The sequence below is a fragment of the Guillardia theta genome, assembly GCF_000315625.1.
Source record: "Guillardia theta CCMP2712 unplaced genomic scaffold GUITHscaffold_17, whole genome shotgun sequence".
Lineage (NCBI taxonomy): Eukaryota > Cryptophyceae > Pyrenomonadales > Geminigeraceae > Guillardia > Guillardia theta.
The window spans coordinates 364,830-392,479 of NW_005434657.1; the positions used below are offsets into that span (position 1 = coordinate 364,830).

General features: G+C 53.3%; 6 protein-coding genes across 6 annotated transcripts in view; 5 read left to right on the plus strand and 1 right to left on the minus strand.

The window, feature by feature from the left end:
• Positions 1-5,472, plus strand: part of GUITHDRAFT_104581 (hypothetical protein) — a gene marked incomplete at both ends in the record, with an annotated part of 8,055 nt that extends 2,583 nt beyond the window's left edge. Inside the window, 35 exons of the mRNA XM_005836544.1 lie at positions 182-233; positions 289-334; positions 384-434; positions 488-569; positions 628-678; positions 729-806; positions 856-905; positions 952-1,024; positions 1,071-1,129; positions 1,172-1,241; positions 1,292-1,341; positions 1,489-1,560; positions 1,706-1,796; positions 1,980-2,048; positions 2,098-2,160; positions 2,210-2,251; positions 2,298-2,399; positions 2,512-2,572; positions 2,618-2,657; positions 2,705-2,771; positions 2,810-2,987; positions 3,039-3,087; positions 3,133-3,175; positions 3,355-3,403; positions 3,519-3,566; positions 3,747-3,834; positions 3,886-3,958; positions 4,016-4,142; positions 4,209-4,275; positions 4,331-4,540; positions 4,589-4,674; positions 4,794-4,852; positions 4,934-4,999; positions 5,104-5,184; positions 5,239-5,472. Of these exons, the coding sequence (XP_005836601.1) occupies positions 182-233; positions 289-334; positions 384-434; positions 488-569; positions 628-678; positions 729-806; positions 856-905; positions 952-1,024; positions 1,071-1,129; positions 1,172-1,241; positions 1,292-1,341; positions 1,489-1,560; positions 1,706-1,796; positions 1,980-2,048; positions 2,098-2,160; positions 2,210-2,251; positions 2,298-2,399; positions 2,512-2,572; positions 2,618-2,657; positions 2,705-2,771; positions 2,810-2,987; positions 3,039-3,087; positions 3,133-3,175; positions 3,355-3,403; positions 3,519-3,566; positions 3,747-3,834; positions 3,886-3,958; positions 4,016-4,142; positions 4,209-4,275; positions 4,331-4,540; positions 4,589-4,674; positions 4,794-4,852; positions 4,934-4,999; positions 5,104-5,184; positions 5,239-5,472 (2,727 nt within the window). The remainder of the gene's footprint in view (positions 1-181; positions 234-288; positions 335-383; positions 435-487; positions 570-627; positions 679-728; positions 807-855; positions 906-951; positions 1,025-1,070; positions 1,130-1,171; positions 1,242-1,291; positions 1,342-1,488; positions 1,561-1,705; positions 1,797-1,979; positions 2,049-2,097; positions 2,161-2,209; positions 2,252-2,297; positions 2,400-2,511; positions 2,573-2,617; positions 2,658-2,704; positions 2,772-2,809; positions 2,988-3,038; positions 3,088-3,132; positions 3,176-3,354; positions 3,404-3,518; positions 3,567-3,746; positions 3,835-3,885; positions 3,959-4,015; positions 4,143-4,208; positions 4,276-4,330; positions 4,541-4,588; positions 4,675-4,793; positions 4,853-4,933; positions 5,000-5,103; positions 5,185-5,238) is intronic.
• Positions 5,473-8,438: 2,966 nt separating this feature from the next.
• GUITHDRAFT_58670 (hypothetical protein) lies at positions 8,439-9,869 on the plus strand (the record flags this gene model as incomplete). Its single annotated transcript, XM_005836545.1, has 2 exons — positions 8,439-8,941; positions 9,275-9,869. Coding segments are annotated over 2 exons (1,098 nt in total), but the record flags the coding sequence as incomplete, so codon positions are not given.
• Positions 9,870-10,259: 390 nt separating this feature from the next.
• GUITHDRAFT_104583 (hypothetical protein) lies at positions 10,260-14,981 on the minus strand (the record flags this gene model as incomplete). The annotated part of the gene is made up of 21 exons (XM_005836546.1): positions 10,260-10,305; positions 10,468-10,598; positions 10,815-10,932; positions 11,001-11,878; positions 12,068-12,325; positions 12,379-12,608; positions 12,677-12,727; positions 12,782-12,838; positions 12,891-12,949; positions 12,997-13,089; positions 13,325-13,363; positions 13,412-13,460; positions 13,512-13,582; positions 13,637-13,689; positions 13,741-13,783; positions 13,833-13,884; positions 13,928-14,013; positions 14,070-14,130; positions 14,254-14,287; positions 14,349-14,370; positions 14,524-14,981. The coding sequence occupies 21 exons, from the start codon at positions 14,979-14,981 to the stop codon at positions 10,260-10,262; spliced, it is 2,889 nt and encodes a 962-aa protein (XP_005836603.1).
• Positions 14,982-16,820: 1,839 nt separating this feature from the next.
• Positions 16,821-17,805, plus strand: GUITHDRAFT_104584 (hypothetical protein; the record flags this gene model as incomplete). Its single annotated transcript, XM_005836547.1, has 7 exons — positions 16,821-16,933; positions 16,983-17,046; positions 17,102-17,153; positions 17,206-17,231; positions 17,291-17,347; positions 17,402-17,472; positions 17,688-17,805. 7 exons carry the CDS (start codon positions 16,821-16,823, stop codon positions 17,803-17,805), a joined length of 501 nt encoding a protein of 166 aa, XP_005836604.1.
• Positions 17,806-19,139: 1,334 nt separating this feature from the next.
• Positions 19,140-22,089, plus strand: COPIB1 (coatomer subunit beta 1; the record flags this gene model as incomplete). Its single annotated transcript, XM_005836548.1, has 1 exon — positions 19,140-22,089. Exon 1 carries the CDS (start codon positions 19,234-19,236, stop codon positions 22,087-22,089), a length of 2,856 nt encoding a protein of 951 aa, XP_005836605.1. The 5' UTR covers positions 19,140-19,233.
• Positions 22,090-26,119: 4,030 nt separating this feature from the next.
• Positions 26,120-27,650, plus strand: part of GUITHDRAFT_162054 (hypothetical protein) — a 3,883-nt gene continuing 2,352 nt past the window's right edge. The window contains exons 1-10 of the mRNA XM_005836549.1: positions 26,120-26,129; positions 26,178-26,237; positions 26,283-26,340; positions 26,437-26,506; positions 26,556-26,661; positions 26,712-26,786; positions 26,945-26,998; positions 27,060-27,149; positions 27,254-27,380; positions 27,442-27,519. Coding sequence (XP_005836606.1) covers positions 26,184-26,237; positions 26,283-26,340; positions 26,437-26,506; positions 26,556-26,661; positions 26,712-26,786; positions 26,945-26,998; positions 27,060-27,149; positions 27,254-27,380; positions 27,442-27,519 — 712 coding nt within the window. The 5' untranslated portion in view covers positions 26,120-26,129; positions 26,178-26,183. The remainder of the gene's footprint in view (positions 26,130-26,177; positions 26,238-26,282; positions 26,341-26,436; positions 26,507-26,555; positions 26,662-26,711; positions 26,787-26,944; positions 26,999-27,059; positions 27,150-27,253; positions 27,381-27,441; positions 27,520-27,650) is intronic.

Sequence of the window (27,650 nt, forward strand, 5' to 3'; positions counted from 1 at the left end):
GTTGTTGTTGTTGTTGTTGTTGTTGTTGTTGTTGTTGTTGTTGTTGTTGTTGTTGTTGTTGTTGTTGTTGTTGTTGTTGTTGTTGTTGTTGTTGTTGTTGTTGTTGTTGTTGTTGTTGTTGTTGTTGTGACTTGGATGATGTTGTCGTCGTCGTCTCCGGTAACCAGTCATCGTATGCCAGGACGAACTTGACGAGGACACAATTCACGACCGATTGGATACGCTCAAAACTTGTAATCAAGGCTGCACGCCTGACACGTGTAAGACTAAAGTTAACTGGATGAGTAGGCAATGTCTTGATATGTATCATGGACCCAGTGCAAGAATCGCGGAGGTTTGTATCGTCATTCGATATGCAATTGTTGTCTGACACATGGAACCAGTGGACTGAGCTCAACAGCGTTGATGCAGATGTCGCTGACCGAACTCTCTCGGTTTTGCACTTCAATCGCACATTTCTCCTTCATAAAGTCTTGTTTTCATCCAGGTCCTTTTTCGCGCTGGTCCAGTCGCACAATCCCTTCATGCCAACCATCTCCAACGTCAAGACCCTAGACGAGGCTCTCCAGGTACCTAGAACCATCGGAAGCCTCCATTTCAACGCCCGCGTGAAGATGATGTCAACAGGAATTCGTCGCAGCCGAGTGCAAGTCCGCCAGTGACCTTGAGAGGAGGAAGGTCTGAAGTTTACTCTCCTCCTGCTGCTTCTACTCACGATCGCCCCCCAGCTGCTCACTCAGAACCCTCACGCGCTGCGTTATGAGATCGACAAGGCGGAGAGGAGCGCAACAGACGCTGTTGTCAAGGTGCCAGCTCTGCCGCTGAGGAGAGTTTGCCTGTGAACGAGCATCTCAGGAGATGAATCAGAAGCTCCCGGGGCTCCTGGAGTTTCAGAGCATCATGAGGTAGAAAGTGGTTGAAGCTTGTAGGATGTGAGGAAAGTTTGTGCAGGTACATCCGATCCGCTGTAAACTTTGAATCCGAGATGCCCGAGGAGGAGGTGGAGGAAAAACTTATCTCGCTGGTTGGTATGCCCGTCTTGGTGTCGGAGCTCTGAGATCTCCTTGCAGACGAAAAAATATTTTGAGGAGGAAATGGAGGAGATAGAGAGGAGGAAGATGCTGCGAAGGTTTCACCTCTACATTGTTGTCACATGCTGAAGCCTTTTCAGCTTGTTCTGGCTTGGGTCGATTTTTCAGAGCACCCAAGACAAGCCTTCGTTCTTGATTCAAATTAGCAAAGTATGCAGATTGCAAGCCTGTTTGAATGTTCATTTGATCATCACTCACAGAATCTTTCTTTCCAACGATCTCTACATAAGGCAGCCGAGAAGTATCCCTGGTGACGCTACACGTGGGATGCGCAGGATCTGACAAACGCTTGTCTTGTCTTGTCTTGTCTTGTCTTGTCTTGTCTTGTCTTGTCTTGTCTTGTCTTGTCTTGTCTTGTCTCTTGTCTTGTCTTGTCTTGCCTGTTTGTCTGTCGAAGGGCAACGATGTGGTTTGATGCGACACTTCTCGGGCTGGAGATGAGACTTGCGACGCTGAGCAGGTTCCTGAAGTGTGAAATGCTTCAGCTCCTTACTCCTCGACCTCCAGCGCTCCGGCCATCGATGTTTCAAATTCATTCTTCTTCTCTTACCAGGTTGAGCTTCTGTGCACTGACAGCTGAGATCTTCGTCACCTGACGTCGTGTGATGGTGCAGGATAGGTTGTCAAGATCGTCAAGACGAAACTCCAGGTTGGCAGGTCAAGATGATGCTTGCGCAGCTCTTTGACTTCTTTCGTTCTCCAGAGGTTTTACAGCCAAGGCGCTTTCCCCTCTTTCCTGACCTCCTTCAAACAGCCCAAACGCCGAGCAATCAGGAGAGGAGAGACTCTGGCAGCGAGGAGCGGAGGAAGAGAGATAGGGCTGCGCGCATCAAGCTCCCCATGGTGTTGTTTCCACCCTCTTTCAGCCTCATAACCTGACGATCTCAGGTGAACGATTCGCTGGATGACCTCGTGAAGCTGGGGGTTCAGCCAACTGACTACGAGGATCCGCACGAGGTCGCGATTGGATGCGGAATGTTGAGGGTCGTGAGGGAGAGAGGAGCAGGTGGTAGATGCGCTGCTCGTCGACATGGAGACCCTCTTGAACAACATGTTCCCTGTTGAGGATGTGAGGGAGTTGGACTGTTGAGTCGCCGACAGATGAAGGTTTGCCACAGGTCCTAGAGAGCATGTTCGAAGACAAGTTGTGGCACGACGAGGTGTTGTGGCCCAGCTCAACACGTTTGGTTGTGAGAGCCACCTCAGATTGCAAAGAGCAAGTCATCGGGCATTGTAATGAGCTCGAGGGTTTCTACAGTGATTCGAAGTCATCTTGAGGGAAACTCCAAGGTTTTGATGTCGGAGGAGGTGAGAAGAAACGAGAAACCTGAGTTCCTTGCTGCCTCACCATCTCATCCGCAAAGCTGCACACAATACTGCTGGTGACTGCTGGTGAGTTTGACGATCATCCAAACTCTAGGTGTACAACAGTATGGAAGATGTAAATCGCGGGTTGATCGTTGTCGGAACACCAGGATCAGGTGGGACCAATTCCTGCTTTAGAGCCTCTTGATGTTCGTCTCTAGGAAAATCCTCTGCGCTGGCTGTAGCTGGGCTGTCGCACAGGTCGGCAAGGAGGCGAGCAAGACAGGAGATGATGTCTATGAGCGCAGACTCTCGCAGCCTGACGACGTGGTTATCCTCCACTTTGCCAACAGCAGCGCCAAGTCCAGGGACCCAGTCAGGATGCTGAAGAGGAACGATAGCCATGCTAGTAGTGGCGCGTCCGTGAATGTTCCCGCAGGCTGACGCTGGAGGTCTCGGGGGAGGAGTCGAGGCACGTGCTGGGAAAGTCGACGAGGGATGTAAATCACGTGGTGGAGTGTTTCTACCTTGCGATGGAGAAGTCGCACCTGTCGAGGGGAGGGAGGAGCAACGTTGCCGTCTTGTTGGATGGTCGACTTCACTCGAGTCTGCATGCGATTTCTTACACCTCCGCTCTTTCAGGGATTGACATGATGGATGAGAGCGAGACAAACTTTGACATCTGGCTGCCGTACCCTTGTCAATATCGAGGGTTGGGATTTGACAAGGGTTGCAGGCTATACTTTCCTTCAACCATTCGCTTCGTTTTGTCTTGCCCGGTAATGATGATATGATTGCTACGTGCGGTGTTGACATCTTGCCTTGTTGCCTGACAGGATGGAGTGACGAGCGACAGGTTCTTGTCATGTTATACTGTGTCATGTAGTTGTCATTGAGCCGTCATGGAGTCGATGAAGTCAGAACTTTCAAAGAGAGATGTTGATGTCACTTGTATCAGGTTGAAAACCAGGAGTTGGCCGACTATTCGCTTGTCGACGTTGACGACGGTGATCCCCTCCCCCCTCCGTCCGTCCGTCCGTCCGTCCCTCGTCTTTCTTCTCCTTCCCCTGTCTCCCCCATTCCCCTCCCTCGCTGCATTCTTCCTTGACTTTCGACTTTCAGGAGGCTCGCATGGCCGTGTGCTCGCTGACGTTGAGGAGGCAGCACATGGTCTTCTCCTCTGAGCAGACAGCTGCCACCATCGGGACAGCCTTTGCGTCCTCTCCTCTCTTCCTAGTAGCTTTCGTGCAGAACGTCAAGACCTGTCATGGGGCAGAGATCGCAAACAGCGCGTCAGGCACGCACCTGACTTGTGTCGTTGTGCCCGGCAGCCTCTGACGTGCTCGATAGCGAACGCGATCATACGCGAGCTGAAGCGATCGAGGGACGTGCAAGAAGTCTACCACAACATGCTGTGCGAGCTCGAAAGGAACATGGGGTGAAGGAGAGTCTTGGGGTGTCTCCGGTTTGCTGACGTCATCGCATCCAGCGACGACGTCAAACACTCGCTCTGCCTCCTGTGCGTATCCCAGCGAGGGCTGCAGGAGCACGAGCTGTACGAGGTGAGCAGCAGCTGCCCCAGTCTCTCCCCTGACGCGCCTCCTTGCCATTGCTAACAGCTGCTGCGGTTGGAGGGGAACTCCAGCTACCTCTGGCTGTACAAGTTCCTGCGGGCGATGAAGGAGATCATAGTGCCCATATGCGGATACCTCAAGTTCTTTCACGCACTGTTTCAGTCAGCCGTCGGTGCGTCCTTGCTGCCCGGCTAGCTGCCCAGTCTCGATCGATGGCTGTCCTTGACATCTGACACAGAGAACAAGTACTTCAAAGATGCGGATACGAGGCTGTCATATCACAAACGTCTCGAGGTTTACTTCAGGTCTTGCGCCTCCAGCAGCGTTCTGCGACGGTTGTGACGGGTAGTGCGACGGCAGGAGGAGGCCGGTTCACTTCAAGAGGAAGATGGAAGAATTTCCCTTCCAACTCTCCCAGCTGATCATGAGGAGGAGGGAAATGTTGGCAGCCAAGGAGGAGGGGGAGGAGGGAGGGAGGCCGAAGGCGGAGGAGGGAACTGTTGCAAGGAAGCCGATCAAGTTCAGGAGTGCTGTGGAGGGACTTGTCTTTGTGCACCGTTTGAAGAAGCAGTGAGAACAGTCCGGTAGTTGTTTCCTCCTGAATCTTGGCGTGCACAGTAGCAAAGTGAACCCGAAGCAGCTTCCCCTCCAAGATGATCTGTGGACAGAGCAGGACTTGTTGGAGAGCTACCTACTTGTTCCAGGTGCTCCTAATGGAAGCTTTTTTTTCGATCTTTGTCTCGTTGAGAAGAGGAGAAAGTTTCGTTCCTGTGTTTGACAGCATTCACAAATCTTGTCTGATCGGTCGCTCGCGACTTTCCAGGCGTTCTCCGCGGGTTTTCGACAGCTCTGTTCCATGCTGATCTCTGCGCGTACTGGAAGGTGGGAGGGGAAGGAGGAGGGGAAGCGGAGAGGAGCGGAGAGAAGAGGAGAGGGGAGGAGAGGAGGCTGACTTGTTGTCAGGTGATCTGCTCGACACCTGGTTCGCTGGCAACCGTGTCAGACAAGTACATCGGCTCCTTCCAGCAGGTCAGACACTGCAACGCCATTCTGCGATCGCTGTCAGTCGTTTCATGACTTCTTCTCTCCTCCCGCATCCACCTCCTCCTCCTCTTCCCAATCCCGACCATCAGTACGTCTACGAGACAGGAGACAAGGGTCTGCTCCCTTTCCTCCTCTTCTCAGCTGGGTTCCTGCTGGAGGACCTGGACCAGGTCAGCTCGGTTGTTCGATTTTCCGTAGTTTTGACTTATTGTTTCCCTGCGCAGTTCCGCCCTGCTAGCAAAGTGTACATCGAATGCCTGCGATCGATCGAACATTTACAGTTGCTTCATCCTCTGCTCCTCAACGCTCTCAAGTATGGAAGAAATCTGCTGCTGCTGCTGCTGCTGCTGCCACTTTCTCTGCTGCTTCTGCTGCTGCTGCTGCTGCTCGTGCTCGTGCTGCTGCTCCTGCTGCTCGTGCTCCTGCTGCTCCTCATCATCATCATGAACTTCAGCTGAAGTTCTCCTCAGGCACAATTTGTCTGCTCAGTTGGTCGAGTTGTACCCGAAGGTCATGCTCCACCTGTGCAACTGTCTCAGACGAGCAGGCAACCCAATTCCTCCCTCGTCTTCAAAGATCTCTCTGCCATGCTCTCTGCCATGCTCTCTGCCATGCTCTCTGCTCTGCTCTCTCCCTGGCTCTTTCTCCCTCCTCATCTTTCACAAATACCTCTCTCTACTTCTATTTCCCCGCCTTATATCAGAACTCTCTCTCTCTCCACCATGTCTCCCCTCCTCCTATCTCATTCTCCTGCAGACTTTCTCGGTCAAGCTCAGCTGTCCATGCAAGAGTGTATAGCAGTCGTCCTATCCAACAGCCTCTACGACTGGGCGCAGGCGGATGTCTTGATTCAGAGCGGTAGGGAGGCAGCGGAAGTTTCATGTGACTCATTCCATGTAGGTTTGCTTGCTTCGGTCCGAGGAGATTTCAATGCTGCAGAGCAATCATTTCGACGAGGGTTGGAATGCTGCGCCAACCATGATCTCGAAGCACAGGTAGGAGTGTGGAAGAGCAGCAGGAGCAGATAGAGGAGCAGAACGAGGAGCAGAACGAGGAGCAGCAGCAGCAGCAGCAGCAGCAGAGGAAGAACTGAATGAGGAGCTTGAGCAGGGGGAGTGGGAGAAGGAGGCTTTGACAACCTGGCTGCAGTCACGGATCTTGTACCTGCTCATGGACCTGTACCGGGAGCACGCGAGCAACGCGCTACTGGTGAAGGACTGGAAGAGAGCCGTCTCGCTGCTCAATAAGGTCAATAACCATCGCTTCCTCGCTCCCTCCCTCGCTCCCTCCCCCTCCCTTGCTCCCGTCTCCTTCTTCGCTCGCTCGCTCCCTCTCTTCCCCTCCCTCGCTCCCGCGCTCCCTCCCTTCCTCCCCTTCTTCCAACCTCTTCCGCAGGAGCAGAAGCTCGTTGTAGCTGCGAGTCACCTGTGGGAGAGCTTCTCCTTCCTCGACCCCAGCGCCAGCCGACCGGTCTCAGCTGTAGCCCACCTGGTCAAGAGGAGCAGGAGGCCGCCCTCGGCCAGCTTCAGCATACTCTGTGGTAGGTTGAGGTACGAGCCCAGGATCCCCAATCAGCCCACCAACATCACGGTATCCCTCCCCAGCTCGACCCCAGCTACTGATCCTGACGTGACTTCCGCAGGTTAGCTTCAGCTGGGGCAGGGGCATCGACCTGGGAGACGAGTTTGTGGCTGAGGTGCGTTGGGGAAGGCAGCTGAACTTGTGCTGGGCAGTGACGGGAGGGGTGCAGCTGAAGCAGCTACGGGGAGGGAGGGACCTGGAGAGGATGGAGGCAGACGGGCCGAACGCGTTCGACTTCGAGTACGAGTGGAGGGAGGCAGCGAGAGTGCTGCGCTTCAAGGCCGTGCGTCCTCTGGAGGCGAACAAGATGGTCAGGCCGGGAGGGGAGGCGGTGGAAGACGGGGGGGAGGGGAGGCGGAGAAGCGAGCATGCGTTGCAGAAGTCGATGAGGCGGGAGGAGGGTGCTGTGGACGTCTTTGAATAATCCAGAGCTGGAGTAGGAGAAGGGGGAGAAGGAGGATAAGGAGGAGAAAATTGCAAGAGATTTTTGTGGTTCTTACGACTTTTTCGAGCAGGTTGAGTTCACCATTCAAGCTTCGCAGGGGATCAGGTTGCCTGTCAAGCAAGGGGGAGTGGCGGTGGCGCTGCAGGAGGAAGCGATGATACACGTCACTAAGGTTGACTTGTGGCGAGGGAGGAGGAGGAGGATGAGTGCGATGACGTCGCTGGTCAGGCTCGGGTGCTCAGGGAGAGGGAGAACAACAAGGTGGAGCAGGGGGACAACTTTCCGTTCGAGTCTGCTTCGCGTCCTGGTGATGCTCTAGAGCTTTCGCTCCTCCCTGCTGATGACGTGGCAACGGCAGTGTCCAGCACCTCCAGCAGGGCTCCGAGGACCAAGTCGTCCATGGGGAGGATCTTGGAGGAGAAGCAGGACGAGGGATCAGCTGAGCCCTCGGTGGAGGAGGAGGCGGTGGAGGAGTCGCTGCGGAAGGGTTCCAACGAGAACGCCCGCCTCCTCCTCCGACTCTGCGATGTGATGAGCTGTAAAATCGTGGCGCTGAGCACGCGGCAGGAGAAGCTCTTGGCGGCGCGGGACAGGTGGCTGAAGGGGAAGCACGAGGAGCAGGAGGAGGAGGAGCGGTGGAGGATGAGGTACCTCCAGGACGACCGTGTGGTCCTGGGGAAGCTGGAGGCTCTGAAGACGCAGCAGAGCAACGAGCTCGACAGCGCAAGCATCGTCTACGACGCTGAGTTCGAGAGGGAGCGGCAGCAGCTCTACAGCAAGGCCGATGCGATCATCGACCTGACTCTAGAGCTCATGGTCGCCCTTTATGGGGAGTCGCACCCGGCGGTCACGGACACCATGATGATCATGGTGAGGATGCTGCTGGACAGGGAGCAGGTAGCCCTCGCCGCCCCCCTCCTGGTCGCCTGCTGGAAGACGCGAACGAACGCGTACGCCTCCGAGAGGCTGAGCCTGGGGCACCCGCGCGAGAGGGAGTGCTCGCTCTTCTACAACGGGGTCCGGATGTTCGTGGAGGCGAAAGTCTTCCCCGCCCAGCACCTCCTCCAGCACCTCCTCCAGCAGGATGAACGGCACGTGCGAATCCTGGCGCACGTGAAGACCGTCCTCTGGCTCTGCAGGCTGAGGGTGAGCTGGGCATCGAAGGAGGGGGAGGAGGGGGAGGAGGGGCACGCGACCAGGCTCAAGCTGGCAGGGAACGTCATCGAGTCGAACCTTGTCTTCCGGCCTGTGAGCATGGCGGGCGCGACGATCTCCATGGCGCCGCCTGAGGAGGAGGAGAGGAGGAAGGCGGTTGAGGCGCCGAGGAGCGGGTGGGAGATCGTCAGCCAGTCACTGGAGACCAACTGCTGCATGCTGGTGCTGGACCTGTCGAGCTGCCAGATAGGGAGGGAAGAGATGAAGCACCTGGTGGAAGGGCTCAAGTCGAACAGCAGCATCCACACCCTGGATCTGTCGATGAACAGGATCGGGGTGGAAGGGTCGCAGTACCTGCGGGAGCTGTTCCAGCACAACTTGGCGATCGCTGACGTGAACCTGTCGGCCAATGAGCTCAGGGACAAGGGGATCAGCAACGTCGCCGAGGGCATCCTGGCGAACAAGACAGCGACGAGGACGAGGCCTGTCCGACGGCTGGTCCTGTACGACAACTCGTTCTCGACGGACGGAGCAAGGGCCCTCTCAATGTGTCTCGCTCACGCGCAAGTATCCATCACCCTCCTTGATCTCTCTCGCAACCCCATCGGATGCTCGGGGGTCTCGTTCGTTGCTGACGCCGTCTTCCACGGCTGTCCGCTCGTGACGCTCCTTGTCAGCAACTGCAAGATCGGGAGCGAGGGGATGATCAGGATGGCGGAGGCGATCGAGAAGACGACTAGCCTCCTGTCACTCTCTCTGTCGAACGAGCAGGAAGACATCCATCAGGAGCGCGTCGATCGCAACACCTTCGATGACCTCGCCGTCTCCGTCTTCACCGAAGCCATCGCCAAGACACGCTCCCTCACCAGCATCGACTTGTCCGGCACCTCCGTCTCCTCCCGCGCTCTCCTCCCCCTCTCCGAGGCCCTCAGGCCTGTCAACGAGGAGCGGAACGAAGAACTCTCGTCCGCCAGCAGCCTCTCTCCTCCTCCTCCTCCTCCTCCTTCCAGCAGCTTCCAGCACATCAACAGCGCATGGGAGCAGCCACCCTCCCTGCGAGGCAGCCCAGGAGCGATTAGGAGCCTCAAGCTTCAGCGTTGCCCCCTCGACCCCCTCGGTGCTCAGCATCTCGCGCGCATGCTGGAGCGCAACCCAGCTCTGCTCGGCCTCGATCTCTCCGGCAGCCCGATCCTGGGGGCGGGCATGGCGGAGATCGCGGCGAGCATGGGGGGGGATGCGGACACGAGGAGGGAGAGGAACACGCGGCTGACGAGCCTCAGCGTGAGGAGCTGCCAGCTGCATGCCGGGGGGGCCGCGCACATCGCGAGGATGCTGCACAGCAACAACCACCTGCGGCGACTGGACCTGGGGGACAACAAAATCGGGACCAGGGGAGCGCTGGAGCTCTCAGCTGCCCTCCAGCAGAACTTTGCGCTTACAGAGCTGCAGCTGGGGAAGAACGAGATCGAGGACGAGGGGTGCCTGGGGCTCGGGAGGTGCCTGTCCGTGAACCTGTCCTTGAGGAAGCTGGACTTGTCCGACAACAGGATAGGAGACGGGGGGGCCAGGGCCCTCTGCCTGGGTCTGCTGGCCAACGAGGCCATGAGCGAGCTAAGGGTGGAGGGGAACGTGCTGACGAGCGTCGGCGTCTGCTTTCTTGAGGTCGCCCTGCGTTCGAAGCTGCTGAGGAGGAGCAGGGACACGCAGCTCCGCGTCGTCGGGCTCCCGTCCCACCAGCACGTGAGGGAGGAGGCGGCGAAGATGATGACGGCGAGCGAGTTCGCGGGGTTAGAGGGGATGAGGCACCTGTTCCTGACCCACGACTTCCACCAGGAGAACTACAGGAGGGGCAAGAGAGCGACGCCTTCGCAGATCAGCCTGCAGGGAGAGGGATGAGGGAGGAGGAGGGAGGAGGAAGGAGGAGGGAGGGAGGGAGGAGGAGGAGGAGGAGGAGGAGGAGGAGGAGGAGGAGAGCAGGATTATCTTGATATTCATGTATATGGGGGTGGAGGGGGGGGAGGCGGAAAAGGTCAAAAAGAGATACTCGTGGTTGCAATGCTCTTATCATTGTAGTGTGATGCGAATGTCGTCGAGCTTGTACCCGAGGGACCTGCAAGTCTGTATGAGACGCAAGTCCCTCCAACATCCTGCACCATCCGTCCGCTCCATGTCCTCCTCCTCCTCACTCCTCCTCCTCGTCTCTTCGATCCTCGCTCCCTCCCCCTGCCTTGATCCTCTCCTCTCCTTCTCCTTCTCCTCTCCTCCGCCTCACCTCGCGCAGAGCGGGTAGAAAACCTCGGCAAACTCTCTGCTTTCCAGCTGGTTAAAGGCAACGCCGAAGGAGATGCAGCGCAGCGTCGCCCCCTCCTTCCCTGCCACGACGTTCTCCAATCGCGGGTTGCCCTGCCCTCAAGTCACTCTCTGCTCCGCCTCCTCTTCTTCGGATGACCCTCCTTCCAACCGCCACCACGTCCTCCCTCCTCTTCTTCCTTTGTAATTCTGCTCATGACCTCCTCCTCTCCTCCTCCTCTCCTCCTACATCCTTCTTCGCATCCGTTTTCTTTCTCTTGCTCCCTCCTCCCTTCCATGCATCCTTGTCGTCTTTGCTCCCCATGTCACCTTGAGGATGAAGTCGTCCAGGCCGATGAGGTCGCCGGGGTAGTATGCTTCCGTGACATAGTCGGAGGCAAGCTGCTCGTTCTTTCCGATCAAGCTTCCTCCGATGACCAGGTACAACCTGATTGCGAGCAAGTCACAACATGTCATCGTTCATCACATCAGATCTCAGCAGGCAACGACTACAACCTGCGCTCGTCCCTCGCAGATTCGAGAGTTTTCCCTGCCGCCAGTTTCTTGCCCTCCACGCACTCGCTCGGGAACAAGCTGAAGATCGACTCGATCAGATCCTTGCTGTTCTCCGTCTGCCTCCCCTTCGTCTGCTCGATGATCTTGTCAAGCTCCGAGCATATCAGAGAGAGGTCCTCCGCAGACGCGAAGGTGAAGTGCTCGATCTCCGAGTCGTAGAAGTCGATAGCAAGCGAGTTGGTCTCCTGGTCCACATCGTAGCTGAGGATCGACTTGGACAGCCACGTGCTGTCTTCCCCTCCTGCAAACTTGGTGTAGAGGCCGATCTTTCGGAAGATGAGCTTGCTATTGAACAGAATCAACTTGCCCTTAACTTTGTTCATCATGGTGTGACATCGGAGAGAGAAGAGGTGGCGGTCGTAGATGGAAAGGTTATACCTCCTCCTGTATTTCATGGCCTTGGACGAGCGTGAGCTCGAGCAGAAAGCAGGGATGCGGAGCCAGAGCTTGTTGATTTCGTTGCAGAGATGGATGCAGACTGAGTGGAACACAAGAGACTTTCCGATGCGATCAACGTCGTCTCCCGAGATGCAGAACAAGATCGAGTCTTGGTTAGCCACCACGTCAGCACGGTGTGCCTTGATGTCGAGGAAGCTGTTGTCTCCGATGAGCGAGTAAACTCCCAGCGTTGGCTCTATGATCTCCCTTCGCCCGTCCTTGTTGACCTCCAGCCGCAAGCTGCCCTGCGCCACCAGGTACAAGTTCTTGTCATGTACGTCCTTCGCCACCAGCGTCTCCCCAGCCTCGATCGTCTTCCTTTGCAGCAGCTGCCAGCACTTCCTGTAGAGCTGATCCTCGACGTCCTCATTGAACCTCACCTGCGGGCAAGCTGAGAAGAAGAGCAAGGAGCCAAGGGGAGAGAGCGGGAAGGGAGGAGGGAAAGCAGCGAGAGAGAGAGAGAGGTATGCACAGTTCAATGCAGATGATATGGGGAAGAGACAAAAACAAATGAACGAGGGAAGGAGGAAGAATATTCGTTGAAATTGGGAGGAACGTCTTCGACTCACCCACTGCTGCGCCGTTGGAACTTGCTCGAACTCGATGGTGATGTTGAACCCGGGGGGAAATTTCTTGTGCTTGCCGATGTCATGCTCTACTTTGTCTATGTCATCGGCCTCTAGGGTGAATGGAGAGGAAGTGTGGGTGCTGGTGTGCAGGCAGCGGAAGCACAGTGCTGTGTCGGAGAGCTTCTGGTCTTTCTGGTTGGACGACGGCATCTTGTCGTAGAGCTCTATGCGGTAGTCCTCCGTCACCACCCATTTGTTCTGCCACACGTTGTCATCAGAGAGATGGAAGAGAATGATCGATGTGCCTTCACCTGCTTGAAAATCTGGCTGCCAGGGAGGTGATTGGTCGTCTTGTTGATCTCGAACACGATCTCCTCGGCGCTCCCGGGCTTGTAGGACTCCTTGGCGGGCCTCCCGAGGAAGAGGACGGTCCCGTCGGGCTTCGAGATGCGGAGGACGGGGGAGATGGCCTTCTTGTCCGAGAAGGGAACCATGTTGCACTTGACGAATGAGATTGAGATGGGAACATTTGGAACTTTCCCTGGTGTGAGGTTCTGTCAGAGGAGGACTGGAAGGAGGAGGAAAAAGAGGAGGAGCAGGGCGACAGACCGTCATCGATGGCCTTCTTGAAGAGTGACAGGATCTTCTTCTGGCTCAGCCCTGCAAGCACGCATCCTGTCAGCACGTGCCGATGCCCGCGGACGGTCCTTGCACCAGTCACTCCTTGCAGCTTCTTGTGCACGTCGAAGGTCCTCCTCCTCGCGAAGTAGTCTGGAGCACAGGTCATCTCTCACAGCAGCAGCATCTCATCCACCATCCACACCTGCTGCCTCCTCAGGGGTCGCGACGATTTCGCCGTCGCAATTTCTCTCAACTAGTAACCTGTCGAATATCATGAACAATCCCAATCTCCTTTACTGTCATCTCACCAGCTCGCTATCATAACACCAGTCCTTCCCTTCCCCCCCTTGCAGTGCACAGCAACGACATTTGCAGGGTGCTGCTTCAGCCACTGGCTCACCCTGCCAGGAAAAGCGACGTCAAGAAGGAATCGAGCCGATCGTTTCATGCCTGTGGCAGAAAAGCTTGATCTGTCGCAAGGAGGGAGGATTGTGATCGAGAAAAGGGATCCAAACAACGCGATTGTCAAACTTTTCTGCGTCGTATCGCTTCTCCATGCAGAGATTGAACACCATATATCTGTCGAGATTGCATCGAAATTATCAGAAACGAACGAGAGCAGAGCCAGAAATAGACCTGTCCTTGTGCTTGTAATCCAAGAACTGCTTGACAGTCCTGAGCACAACGAATCAAATTCTAGAATTGAAAACGATACAATCTTACGGTAGGTCGTTGCGGATGGCCACAGAAAACTCTCCAACATGATCCTCCGCTGGGAGGAGAACGACCTTCAGTTCGGTTGCAACCTTCCCTCATGGCATACCAGGAAATGCCATGGCAATGACTCGCTTCGTGATGTAGGTAAGGTCCAGGTCGAAACCATCTTCCTGGTATCTGTGAAAGAGAAGCTTACTACAACACAGACCATTGCAGCTTCCCAACACTCACCGACATCTGTTGCCTGATACTGCTGCTCGAGCTTTGGTGATCACGGCACTGACCTGTGCGAGATCATCAGCATCATCAGTCCAGTACAGAGGATGAGGGCTGACCCTCTGGACAACAAGGTCCGCTGGCTTGAGGAGCTCGACCCATCTAGCACTCGGTCACTCCGATCTCTAGTTAATTGAGATCATCTTCCTACTTTGCAACTTGAGTCGGATCCTCTGCACAGAACGTGGTAACATGTTCACCCTCTGCAGCATCAAGGTTAAGTGAAACATTGCAGCTGCAGCAAACCTTCATTCTTGTAGGACAGAGTGAAGGTGTTTTGGTACAGGTAGGTATCTGATTTAGTCTGTACGCAAGCGGAGATGTCTGTCTTGCTGCAAGGATACTTTCAGTCAGCCGTATACATCATATTCGATGACTGCTTCATCACCAGCAGACTTTCGTATCGTTCCCTCCCTCCTTCTCGCTCACATACTTGAAGTCACCAACACCTGGACGGACGAATCAACACCCCACCATTGCCGAACGCGTCCTGTGCTCCTCTTGGCAAGAAGTAAGAGAGTTCCAACCATCAAGCACGCAGAGACGAAGGCGCCAGTGATCTTTTTGATTACCCTCTGCATTCTTATTGAGTTTCCATAGATATCCCTGCCCAAGAAATCAGCATATGAAGCAGAAATAACGGCCCAAGGAGTCGATGCATGCAGACCTGATAAATGAAGCTTCGCTCCCTGCAGCATCAAGTCAACCCAAAATACCCAAAAGAATGCTTTTATTCCCGGACGGGAGAGAACGGTAAAGCTTGCAAGCATAGGACCAAAAAGCAAAGAAGGGACAAAGATAGGACGATGAAGGCGAAAGCTAAAAACATGGGATCGACTCACGCTAGTCTTTTCTCTCGCTCAGATCGTGCTTGAACGAGAGATTCCTTCCTCCTTAATTTCTTCATGTTTCGCTCTGCAGCAGACTTCACTGCCCCAGGCTGGAGCGGGTCTGGAAAATCTGCCATCGCGGACATGATCCCGGGGGTGAAAGCATCAGCATCAGAATAAGCCTCGCTGCTATCACTCAGCGTCCTCGGGAGAAAGTCCACGTTCTCTTCTTTGTTGCCGTTTTCGGGCTCACTGCATGCCCGTGAAAGCTTGTCATTACTTAACCCAGTCAACGAAACAATGACTTCAGGTTTGAAGCTTGGCATGCGGGTGAAATCATTGTTGGAATCATTCTTCTTCAGCGAGTCGCTAGGAGAGACCGAACCAAGCAGATCGTCTGAGAGCATACCCTGCATGGTTGCAGGCTTGGTGGGAGTTTGAATCGCAACGGTCGGCTCCGAAGGCGACATGATTTTCATCCAACCAGAGGCTGATCAAGCCCACCAGGTATACTGATAGATTCACAGGACGTTCAAGAGAAAGCACTCGCCTTGAAACGCGGAATGTAGCAAACTCGAGGGGGGGAGAAGAGGCCAGGGGAGAGGGAGGAGAGGGAGGAGAGAGGCAAGGGAAGACCTGCGATACGTCAATGGAGGATTGTGCTCTGCCTCCGCATGAGAGTTGCTTGACTTTGACAGGGGATGGGTGGGTGGGGTCCTCTCCCCTTCAGGTACCGGGTATTTTCTCTGAGTGACGGCTGAGAGGAAGGGGGGTACGGGTAGTCTCTTTTGCCTGGCCGGGCCGAAAAGGTAGGGATAGACTATAAAATACATATTAAAGAAGCCGCTTATAACTTTGTAAAATAAACAGTGGACGGAGTCGGGCCGGGGTCCCGAAAGGTAGGGGTAGTCGAATTGGCGCCGACTCAATGTCAGGTAGGGGGTCCGTGGAATAACGGAGGGTACCGGTGAATTAGTTCACAAAAATAGGGGTGATTCGACCTAGGGGTGATATCAAGACCGTGAGCAGGATTGGGGGGTGTAGTAGTCAAAGACTTCCTGTACCTTTGGGAGGGGTGGGTGGTGGCGGGTGACTCACTTTGTCAACATCTACTCTTGTGGTGGGGGTGGTATAGCGGGGGCACGAGAGGGTGATCAGCCATGAAGTGAACCTTTCCGTTAAGTGGGGGAGTGGGGTGGGTATTACACTTATAAAAAAAAAACTAACATAGTTCCGGAGGAGGGAGGACCCTATGGTATGTTGGCTCTAGGCTACCAATGGGTGGGTGGAGGGGGTTGATTGATGCACCCGACACAGTGCCGGAGCAGGGGTGGGTACTTCAATAGAGGGGTACGACGGTCGCCCGCTGAGCGGCTGAATTTCTACCTCTGAGGCGGGTCATTAGTACTATTGGGAGAACTCAAATTGGAAGCCTGCCGCTAAGCATCATTTGAAAATTAGACCAAGGTCACTTTGTTTTTATTGGCTAATTTTCAAAAATTTGGAGATAGAGTGGTGCCTTTCAATACAACACAACAACAGATCGAAAGCGCTCTCTTTCACGAAGTTGTTCACTACCAACACTGTGATGAGTAAAACTAAAGGCCGGCAGTACTGTCATCACCCCCCTCCGTGAAAGGCATACAAACTCCGAAGAGTTCTGGTTTCTTACTCCTCGTCCGACCTGTACTGGGTGCTAGGTCAGCTATTCTATAAGAGAAGGCATATCAAATTTGGTCATGGTGGTGGGCTGCCCTGTCGCGCACAGAGATCTTTGGTGATTCCCAAAGGCTCCGTGTCCATTTGCAGAACGAATGGGCACGGCTGGGCCCGGTGGCCGGGCCGGGCAGGTTAAATGATGATAATTGTTTTTATTGACCCAAATTTATTTTTTTAATATTTATTTGTCCAAAATATGACGATTAAGATAAATCTTCCTGAAACTTACCGCCTGCTTACTCTTACGAAATGCGACTACCCGACGAAGGACGACCATGCTTGTGGAGGAGGGGAAAAGGGCGGGACAAGGAATGAGCACGATGATGATGAAAGAGAGCCATTGTATGGTAGTCCCGACCCTGCAATTTGAGAGATGCTAGAGTTGGATGTTGGGATTTTTCAGTGTTCACCTTCTGTCACACGGGATTTTGTTTTTCTTGATCACCTACCGGCCAATTCGACTATTCCCCGCTCTGCGTTTTCTGCAACTCACTAGAGATTTTGTTTGCAGCATGATGTCAAAGATTCTGGCGATTCAAGCGTGCCTGGTGCTCTTCTCGCACTCAGCTTCTGCGTTTTCCCATCCGAACATGGTGAAAGGATTCAGAGGCGCCAGTGCTCCATCCTTTGCTCGATCAGTATCTCGCAGCCATCCCAGCAATCGCAAGACTTCTCCTATCTGCGCCATGGAGATCCCTGATACGTGAGCGAGGAAGGAGAGGAGATGGAGAGCTTGCTGATTGCCTCGCCAGGTACGGATTCGTCATGTCCACAGCGGCTCTTGCTGCAGGGATGGTGCAATGGAAAGCGATCCAGGTGAAGGAGAGGGAGGTTATTCCAATTTCGAGATGTAACGTGTCGTTGCTCACAGGTCTCTGTGGCAAGGAAGACGTACGGTGTCCAGTATCCCTCGATGTATGAAGGTGGGGATGCAAAACCTTGCAATCATCCCTGCCCCTTAAAAACCCTGTCCAGACAAGGAGGACTCGAAGTTCAACTGCGTGCAGAGAGGACATCAGGCAAACTTGTTTTGGGAGCAACTCGTCTGACCTGCTTTTAGAACACCCTTGAGTATTTGCCGTCGTTCATGACTCTGCTCATGCTGAACGGCCTCATGGTGGGTTCAAGGATTTCTCCTTCAATGAAGGAATGCTGAGTACTGGCAATGAAGGCTCCAATCTCTACATCCATCCTTGGAATTGTTTGGATCGCCGCAAGAGTTGTGTACATCCTTGGCTACAGGTGACAAACGTGTTCCCTGACGGTTGTGGCTGTCCGTTGTTCCCCTCTTTCAAGTTTTGTTGTCGTGCGCCTGTTTCTGCATTCACTGCGATCTTTAGTGTTTGGATTTCCTTGTTGTCCATCATCCGATCTTGGGCGCATGATTGTTCCATCAGACTCACATCTGATCTGATCTTACTGCTGTGTTTGCTCTGATCTTACCGCTGTGTTTGCAGCCAGGATGGCCCGCAAGGTCGCCTTCCCGGCGTGATCGTCTCTGGTCTCATCTTCGTCTCGCTCATCTTTGCAACGATGTACAATGGCGTGAAGTTGGCTGGGCTCTTGCCATTCTGAGAGCCTCGCGCTCGTGGCGCGGCGCCGGAATGATACCCGGCCGGGCGATCCGAGACTGGCCGGGCTGCAAGCCGCGGCCGGGGCCGTGCGCCGAGCGGTTTGGACTCCGAGGCTCCGAGTCAGTGTCCGAGTTCAATGAACTTAAGCCTGCACACCTTGTCATGTCGCACAACCTTTAGCCGCTGCGACTCGCGGCTGGGCCGCCAATCGAGTCACGGTTCAGCAGCGGCAGACTGCTGCCGTGCCACCCGGCTGGGCGGCGGCCGGGCGGGCCGCGAGTGAACTTGAGTTCAGACTCGGAGTCACGGAGTCCGGCACGGTCCGTCTGAGTCCGAGCCCGGGCCGGGCCAAAGCCTAGTAGTACCAGGCCCCCGGCACTGAGTACTGAGACTCAGCCTCACTGTGACGGCACTGTGAACTGTGAATACTAGTAGCAGCACTGTACCGTAACCTTCGCATATATTGTTTCTTAATACGATCAATGTAGTAAACTTTTGTACCTCTATATAGTACAAAAGATAATTATAAGCTTTATCTACTGAAATATTTTGTTTTAATATACAAAACAAACGGCATGGTAATCAATTTGTAAAAAAATATTTGTACCTTTCCTTTCCATATTATAACTTGGACCTACAAACCTGTACAGAAAATTAAATTATTGCTTTTTATCTATATTATTTTTATAAGCGCGGATCTGTCGATGTCATCGGCTGCTGGGATAGTCGAGCTGGCAGGTCTTAATAAGAGATAATTACCTAATTTTCAAATTGAAATAGAAGTTTACCGACAAAAAATGGAAAATAAATGAAAGATTTCACCTTATATAGAGGAATATGATATTATTGGTGTAGACTAATAACACGTTCAAGGCCAACTTAGGTTAGCCAAGTCGCGTGAGCGGCAAGCAGCATGTGGAATGGGAGGGGAGGGACAGAGAGGAGGGAACGAGGAGAAGAGAGCCGGGTGCGTGAGGAGAAATGGTTTGAGGATCCAAATCTGCCAACATGTATGTAGCATCGCTCCCTGCGAGCAATGGCGTTAGAGGTTCATGGAAGCATGGTGTTCGAATGTAGCCATCTCAGTTGGACAGTGGGGGGAGAATGGTCATGGCTAGAATTGAAGGTGGTTGGGAAGAGGTATGTGTCCATGCAGAATTAAGATGGAAAGATGAAGCAATTGGGGGTAGATTCAAGAGTGCATGCAGCTTGTCTTGAGAACAGGATTAATATCATTGTTTGAGAATGGCGATTTGCTTTCATATTTTCTGATCCCTGAATCATCTCTTGCTGGCTTTGGGGAACTCACGACCATATCTTGTTTCAGGTCATATTTTCACGCCTTGTGGCCAAGGTTGATGTTCTGATCGGGATTGGCACGTGATCCCTGGACCAGAAACTTCCTTATCCACTGCATATCCCTACCAAGATGGCGATGGCTATGGAAAAGCAGTGTACCTTTCTTATCTTCGATGACAGTGTTCAACGAGCTGAAGTAGATGAGCTCAAAGCGGGGCTGGAAAACAGCGATGTAAGTGTCAAGGTTGCAACCATGAAGAAGATTGTGCTTCTGATGATGAACGGGGAGCAACTCGGCGACCTTCTCATGGACGTGATCAAGTTTGTGGTTCCCAATGAAGACAAGGGACTCAAGAAGCTCCTCTACCTGTACCTCGAAGCCGTGGAAAAGAGAGGAAGAGACGGAAATCTGCTCCTGCCGATGATTTTGATTTGTAACATGATCCGCAATGATTTGAATCATCCCAATGAGTTTGTGAGGGGCTCTGCGTTGCGCTTCTTGAGCAAAATCCGCGAAAAGGATATTCTTGAGCCGCTAGTTTCATCTTTGAGAGCGAATCTCGAGCATCGCCATAGCTATGTTCGAAGGAATGCTGTTCTTGCCATCTACAACACCTACAAGTGCTTTGAAGATTTGATGCCTGACGCACCAGAACTCATCGGTGAATTTATTGACGGGGAGAACGATGTGTCTGCGAAAAGGAATGCTTTTGTTATGCTTTGCAACTGCGACCAAGAAAGGGCGGTACAATATCAGCTGGGCGTCATCGACACCATTAACTCCATGGGCGATATTGTGCAGCTCGTGATGTTGGAACTTATTCGCAAAGTTTGCCGTCAGGATCCCTTCCAGAAGAGCAAGTATGTCCGTGCAGTCTTCAACCTCCAGAGCTCTGCTTCGAATTCTGTGGCCTTTGAATGTGCTTCCACTCTCGTTTCTCTCTCGAGTGCCCAAACCGCCGTGAGAACCGCCGTGCAGGCATACTGTAACTTGCTCAGCACTCACAGCGACAACAACGTCAAGCTCATTGTTCTCGATAAGTTGAAAGATCTTCAACAAAAGCATCCCGAAGTATTGAAGACGCTCATCATGGATATTATTCGTGGACTTGCTTCGCCCAACATCGACATCCGCAAGAAGGTCTTGGATTTGGTGATGGAGCTCGTGAGCCCTAGCAGCATCGACGAAGTTATTGCTGTTCTCAAGAAGGAGATTGCCAAAACTCAGCACACAGACACGGAGAAAGCACCTGAATACCGTCAAATGCTGATTCAGGCAATCCACAACTGCGTGATCAAGTTCCCAGAAATCGCTGGAAATGTTGTTCATGTCCTTATCGATTTCTTGGACGACTCGAATGCTACTTCGGCGTCTGATGTGGTTCTGTTCATGCGAGAAGTGGTTGAGACATACCCCAAACTTCGTGAGCTGGTTGTCCATAAGCTTGTGGAATACTTCCCAACTATGAAGGTTGCTAAGGTCTATCGCGTTGCTCTGTGGATTCTTTCCGAATATTGCCGAACGGAAGCGGAGATCAAAGCAGCTTACGATGTCGTGAAACAGTCCATTGGTAGTGTCCCTTTCATCGACGAGAACACTCTCGAGGCGGCTATCAACACAGCGGCTGCTGAACACAAGCACACTTCTCCTGCTGTGCTTGCGGATGGAACATATGCCTCACAGTCGGGCATCGGAGCGAATCTTCAGATCGGCAAGGACGAACCCCCATCGTTGCGCAACTTGCTGATCGGAGGAGACTTCTATGTTGCTGCCGTTACAGCGTCTTCACTCGCCAAGCTCATCATGCGGATCTCGTCCTTGTCAGGAACATCTGGGGAACTAGTGAACCAGTGGAGCGCTGAAGTCATCGCCATCATCTGCAGCATTGTGAAGCTGGGCAACTACGGTATCACCCCGAACAAGATGGATGATGACTGCACCGAACGCTTGTGGTTGTGCCTGATGATGCTGAGCGACCCCTACAACAAGCAGATGCAGGAGATTTGGAACGAGAAGTGCAGGAACTCCTACTCTCAGCTCCTGGTTGAAAAGCAGAAGGTGTTGACAGAGGAGCAGCAGGAATCGAAGGAGGAGGCCAAGAAGTTCAAAGCGCATGCGGATGATCTTATTAGCTTCAGGCAGCTTCGGGGTAAAGGAGCAATCATCACGGAGATCGAAGACGAGGATGCGTTGGATCTCTCCAGAGCAACGGGCGCTGCCGAGGAAGAGGACTTTGGATCAAGGCTGAAGAGGGTCACGCAGCTCACTGGCCTTTCCGATGCCGTGTATGCAGAGGCTGTCGTGACTGTGCACGATTATGATATCGTCCTTGACGTCCTGGTCATCAACCAGCTGAACGAACATCTTAACAACCTCTGCCTTGAGCTGTCAACTGTCGGGGACCTCAAGCTCTGCGAAAGGCCCCAGACTTATGCCCTGGCTCCCCATGCTCAGCTCAACATCAGGGCGAACATCAAGGTTTCCTCCACAGAGACTGGAATCATCTATGGAAACATCGTCTACGACCTTGGACAAGGAACTGGAACGGACTCGAACGCCAGGGACGCTCAGAACATGGTCATCTTGAATGACATCCACATCGACATCATGGACTACATCACTCCTGCCCACTGCTCCCTCCTGCAGTTTCGGCAGATGTGGGCTGAATTCGAGTGGGAGAACAAGGTGGCGGTCAACACTTCGATCATTGACCCTGTCAAGTACCTCCGTCACATCGTCTCATGCACCAACATGCAGTGCCTGACACACATCGACGATGATTCTGGGGATTGCGGCTTCTTGGCGGCTAACCTGTACGCAAAATCTATCTTTGGCGAAGACGCGCTGGTGAACGTTAGCATCGAGAAGCAGAGGGACGGAGCTCTCAGTGGCAACTTGCGTATCAGGAGCAAGACTCAGGGCATCGCACTCAGCCTCGGGGACAAGATCACTCTCAAGCAGAAGAGCATCGAAACGTCCAAGTGAAGTCAGAGGTGAGAGGGCTCGTGCTGATCTCGCTGAGAGGAAGCATCTTCGACGTGGGCGTTCTCGCTTGCGACGAGGATGTTGGCGGAAGATGAGGAGAGGTTTTCTTGTCTCCCAACTTGTAAGTCTTGAGAGATTTGAATGGACATTTATTGATACACTCCGTTCCTGTTGCCTGCTCACTTCACCTACCTCGTCTCATGCTCTACTCTGCTAAATTGCTTCGATTCATATATACATCAAAATTAGACATCAGCATTCCTGTCACAATGGTCGTATCAACCCCTCAGACACCACCTCCTTCACACGTACACACGGCATCACTACCTTCATGAACACACGGCATCACTACCTTCACGAACACACGGCATCACTACATCGAAGAAGAGAAGAATAGCATACCCTCATGTCTAGCAGGGAGGGAAACTCTAGCTGCGATCGTACTATCAGCAACAATCTTTTCCTCAACACTGACATCAGATGTAATCGTCATCTCGTCCATAGTAACAGCTCTCACAGTCGAGCACATCGTAATACATGGCAGGTATGGAACGAACCAAAAACACGGAGCACCAGGCAAGACAACACTGACTACCATCCGCAACACAGACTCATCTCATCATCCTCCATGTCAAGATGAAACAAATCTACAGGCAGACTATCTTTCCACTTGATCAACTCCCATGAAACGAGACAGCATACACTCTTCCTATCATGGCTGTGCGCTTTTTTTTCCCCCCCCCCCCCCCCCCCCCCCCCCCACCAATCTGACCCTCCCGCCCTTCATCGTTAGCTTCATCCCGCACAGACCCTCCTTTCTTTGCTTTCGTTGGCTTTGCTTCCAGCTCGGATCCCTCTTCTCTTGCGTTCTTTCATCCCTCCCCCCTCTTCTCTTGCGTTCTTTCCTCTCTCCTCCATCTTCTCTTGCGTTCTGTCCTCCTTCCTGCACCTCCTTTGTGCCTCCTACTCGCTTTCCCGACATCATCAGGTAGAATCCTTCTCGCGCCCCCAAGTCTGCTGCATGTCTTGTTGTCTTTCCTACTTAAAGAAGTCTCCTTCCTTGTTTCTGTGCTCTGTCTGTTCAGGTATATTCATTTCTCTCGCTCATGCTGACAACAATTTTCAATGCAGTCCAAGTGGCATGACTGTCGCACCTCTCTTGTTATTTCTTCGCGTCCAAGAATTCCCTCCCCGTGGCAAAATATTTCATACCTCTTCCCCATCAAACCATCCCTTCCACTTCCTCCCCTTCTCTCCCCTACTTACCATCCCTGCCTCCCTACCATCCCTGCCTTCTCCTCTCCTCTTCCTCTCCTCCATCTTGTATCCGGAGCAGTCACATTGCTGATCCCTTACGGACCACCCCACCCTTATTCCCCCGTTATTGTAGATGCCCTCCCCCTCATGATCTAAACTACCTACCCCTTGATCACATTAACCCCTTCAATCTCTCACGTACCCCTTATTTATACGGTTGATACAGGGGCAAATTGTTCATTTTTGCTCACCCCTACCCCCTAAAATGCTCTTCCAGTTCTGCATATGTACTACCCCACCCATTAGCTCGAAATCACAGCGCACTTCCACCCCTAGTTTATATCCATATCGCACCCCCAGTTTCTAGGACCCTCTATACCAATCTTGACTAGCACTATAGCATAAATCATCCTAATACCCATTGGGGTAGCTCCCTAAGACCTCCTAGGTCTGCAACTCCAAATCCCACTAAAAACTCTTTTTCTTTTCCGATGGGGGTTCCTACCCCCCACCCCACCCCACCCCACATCACCCCACCACCTTGTGTTTGCAAGGACCCCCCGTGGGTCTTTCCTACCTCTTCTCGAATTATTTGAGACCACCCCCATGGTACACTACCCTCCCATGGAATGAAACGTACTTACTACCCCCCGCTAGCTAATCCATGTACCCCCTAGCAACACAATGCTTAAGACAGACGGACCCCCAACTTGGCCCTTAGTACCCTTCCTGCAATCGGACTCAAAGTTGAAAAACTGGGGGTAGGGTGGCTGACAAAGAAAGGGTAGGGTGGAGATATAGCTCAGAATTCAAACCATGGATACGTTACATGTAAGGCGCGGAACCCGTACGATAACTAATTCTAGAGAGGGGTAGGGGTACTCATCGACGTTACGTCGATTCAAATGTCAGTTGAGCTAAATATGATTAGGACGGGTGGGGTGAACTCTCCATGGGGTGGGGTGCTTGTGTGCATTTACGGATTGGTGGGTGGGGTACTTTGACTAGGGGTGATCACATTGGGAACAGCGCTTGAACACGGGTACGCTTTGGTTACTCCTTCAAACACCCGTGGTTCTAAATTGATCTGGTTGGGTACATGACCGGGTAAAATGAGATATTTTTTTTCGAGGAACCTTAATATGAGGGGTAGTCCTGTGGTTTAAACCTGAATGCCGAAGGTGAGGGGGTACTGAGGAATCCTGGGGCCGTGGGGGTGGAGTTTGCATACGCTATTGTCAATAGGTGGGGTACTTTGAAGTAATATACATGGGTGGGGTACCATCCCCAGAGAAATAATTTTTCACTCAAGACCCTGCCCGTCAAACATTGTCCGACTACGGGTACCAAATATATGAAAAAGGGGGGTACATGTCCCATGTAAAATCAGAGGTATTCGGATATTTGAAATGTTTTGCAGCAAGTTTAAATATTTGAATGAAATATGAGAAAGTTGGAAATGGAGGGGATGGAGAACCCCACTTCGGAAATACCTCGTTTCCGCCCCTACCTTCGAATGTTTTTTTGTTTTTTTTTCTTCTGTTACTACGAGGGCAGAGAGAGTGAGTGTGATAGGAAGATGAGGGAAGAAGTAGAGACAGTGACGGGAATGAACATGCAAGTAGAGGCAAAGAGAAACAAAGGAGAAGAGTTGGCATGCGAAATTGAATGAGGTGTGTTAATCAAGAAGTCAAAAGGCGATTGAACAAACGACAAAGATGCGATGCGATAGGATGCGAGGCGATGCTGTTTGAGCGCCCGCATGCACAAGTGAGCATCTATCACTCCAGAACGATGACAAGAACTTCTTGTGGCAACAGCAGTTCCTTTCCTGTTGAGCAGGGATGACGCAAGGGAAATTGAATGTTGTGCTTTTGAAAATCCAATCTGGCAGTCGGGCGCTTAGAAGAAGAGGGTGGTTTAGGTCTGCAATAGCAGGGAGAAATACCGCAAGTCGGTTGTAGTAGCTTTCGAGCTTTCTAGTAGGTTTCATGTTGACCTGGGGAGAGCGTCAACGATTACTGAACTTGACAGTTACTGGAAGTTTGTGGTAGAGTGACAGGGCATGAGGACATCAGTAGGATGGGAAAATAAGGCGAGCAGTCGAGTTGAAACAAGATCGATCGTCTTTGAGAGATGAGAGAGCTATAGCTGGATGCTGTTGCTCCCTTGTTTTTTTGTGTTGGTGATCCTTGTAGCGTTTGCCTGACATGTTGACTGGAAGAGCTGTTTCCTTCCTCCCAGCACACTGCAACCATTCCTCGCACACACGTCAATCTCGGTGAGCTTGATGATCGTCACAGAACCATCTGGAACAACCTCTGACGCCAATTCCTGCTGCAGCATGCTTGCCGTGAGCAGAGGATTTGGGAACGACGACGCAAGCAGTAGAGGTGGGATGGAAGCGGGAGTTTGGCGGAAGATTGGATCCAGGACGCTGTCGAAGTATGACGATGGTGAGGGCAAGAGGAGGAGACTCTCGTGCTCCTTCACTTGACGATCATTCCTGCAGCACCAAGACCTCTGAGGGAGCACGACGCCTCGTCCGAGGTTGCCATCCTGCTCCCCGTGTCCTGCCTCGTCCCAGTTGCTGACGCCTGCCTCCCGCCCCCTCACAGGATGCTAAGAGGAAGAGGAGAGCGATAGATAGTTTCGGATCGCCAGAGCACGACAATCAAGTGCTGAACTTTGCCGTGTCCGCGCGCTGCTTGCCTGACCAATCCCCCCTGAAACAGTTCGCACTCTACTCAGCGCAGTCGCCGTGTGCGTCCCCCTTCTGGCAGGCATGTGGAGCCAGCGCGGAGGCTGTTGGGGGTAACGGCAGGACGCAGGCAAACATGTCGAACGCTACAGGTTTCCAGCCGATACAGCAAGCAGCATCAGGATTCAAAGTGAGCGGCTCACCGCGTCGCTCCTCATCCTCACGCGTGTTGCAGTCGGCCGAAGTCGATCCCTTCGCTATGCCCAAGACCCCTGATGGATGGGGACAAGCAGGTAGACGAGGTAGCAGGCAAGAGGTGCAAAGCGCTGACGAGAACCCTTCCTCTCCCTCCCCCTCTCCCTCTCTCCCTTCCTCCACCTTCCTCACAGATGGCAACGTGACTCCTGGCTTCGGACGAGACATCGCAAGCTCTCCACTCATCATCCCGCCCGACAGCCAGTAGGACTGGCGGGTGCTGCTCGCCCCCTCTGACATGCTGCGATGGCAGGGAGGGAAGAACAAGTAGCGAGTGGTCGACAGGTGGGATCATCGGGCACGAGACGTACCCTAGTGACGGGGGTATCCTGGGAACGGATCTGGCGGGCGTTCTTGATGTGAGGAGGAGGAGGAGGAGACCAGCACAAGGATGCTGACTGTGGGCTAGGAGCCTGAGCCATTCGAACTATGCTGTATAACTCCGACACACTCGATCTTCAGTGAGGAGAAGAAGACCGGGAAGGTGAGGATGAGCACGAGGACAAGGGCGAGGAGGAGGAGGAGGAAGTGGTGGTTGAGGAGGAGGAAGTGGCGGTGGTGGTGGTCCTGCGTCTGCTGCTGCTGCTGGTGGTGGTGGTGGAGGAGGAAGCATGCATGCTTGTTCCTGATGACTTGTCACAGAGGAAAGCTCCTGAAGCTCCGGTCAATCACACCATCAACCTGCTCTCATCTCAGGTTGGGGATGCCAAGACGGAGCTCTGAAGCCTCGAATTCTTCTAAATCTGTTCCTCTACAGAACGCCAAGGGTCTGTCAGCGAACCAGGAGAACGCGTCCGCGCCTGTCAAGGCCGAGATGGCGGCCAAGACCAACGCAGTTGCGTTGAAGGTACGCGCTACCTCTTCCTTCTCTTCCTCCTCCTGCTCTTCCTCCTCCTCCTCGTTCTCCATCTCCTCCTACTTCCTCCTTCGCCTCCTCATGTTTTGTTGCAGCCCAACACATCGAAAGGAGTTGTGGGCAAGAAGAAGAACAATGTCGATCCCAGCTTCCTTCCACTGCTCGACTGCCTGACATGTCTGCAGACCAAGATCAAGTCTGAGGAGGCGACTCGCATAGAAGGTGAACCTGCATCGTTGATCCTCCTTGCCTCCCTGTCCTCACCCTCGCTGTCTCATTTCAGGACCAAGTGCTCTCGCTCGCCCCGTCGTCAAGTTCGATGCGAATGCTGCAAACAAACCTGTAGCGTTCGCTGTGCCAGGTCACTTCCTCTCCAAATCTCCTTTGCCCCCTCACAGCTCCTCCTCCTCCTTCTCCTCCCCTCTCCTCCTCTCCTCCTCCCCTGCTGCTTCTGCTCGCTCGTCTCTCTCTCCTCCACCTCCCTCCCCCCCC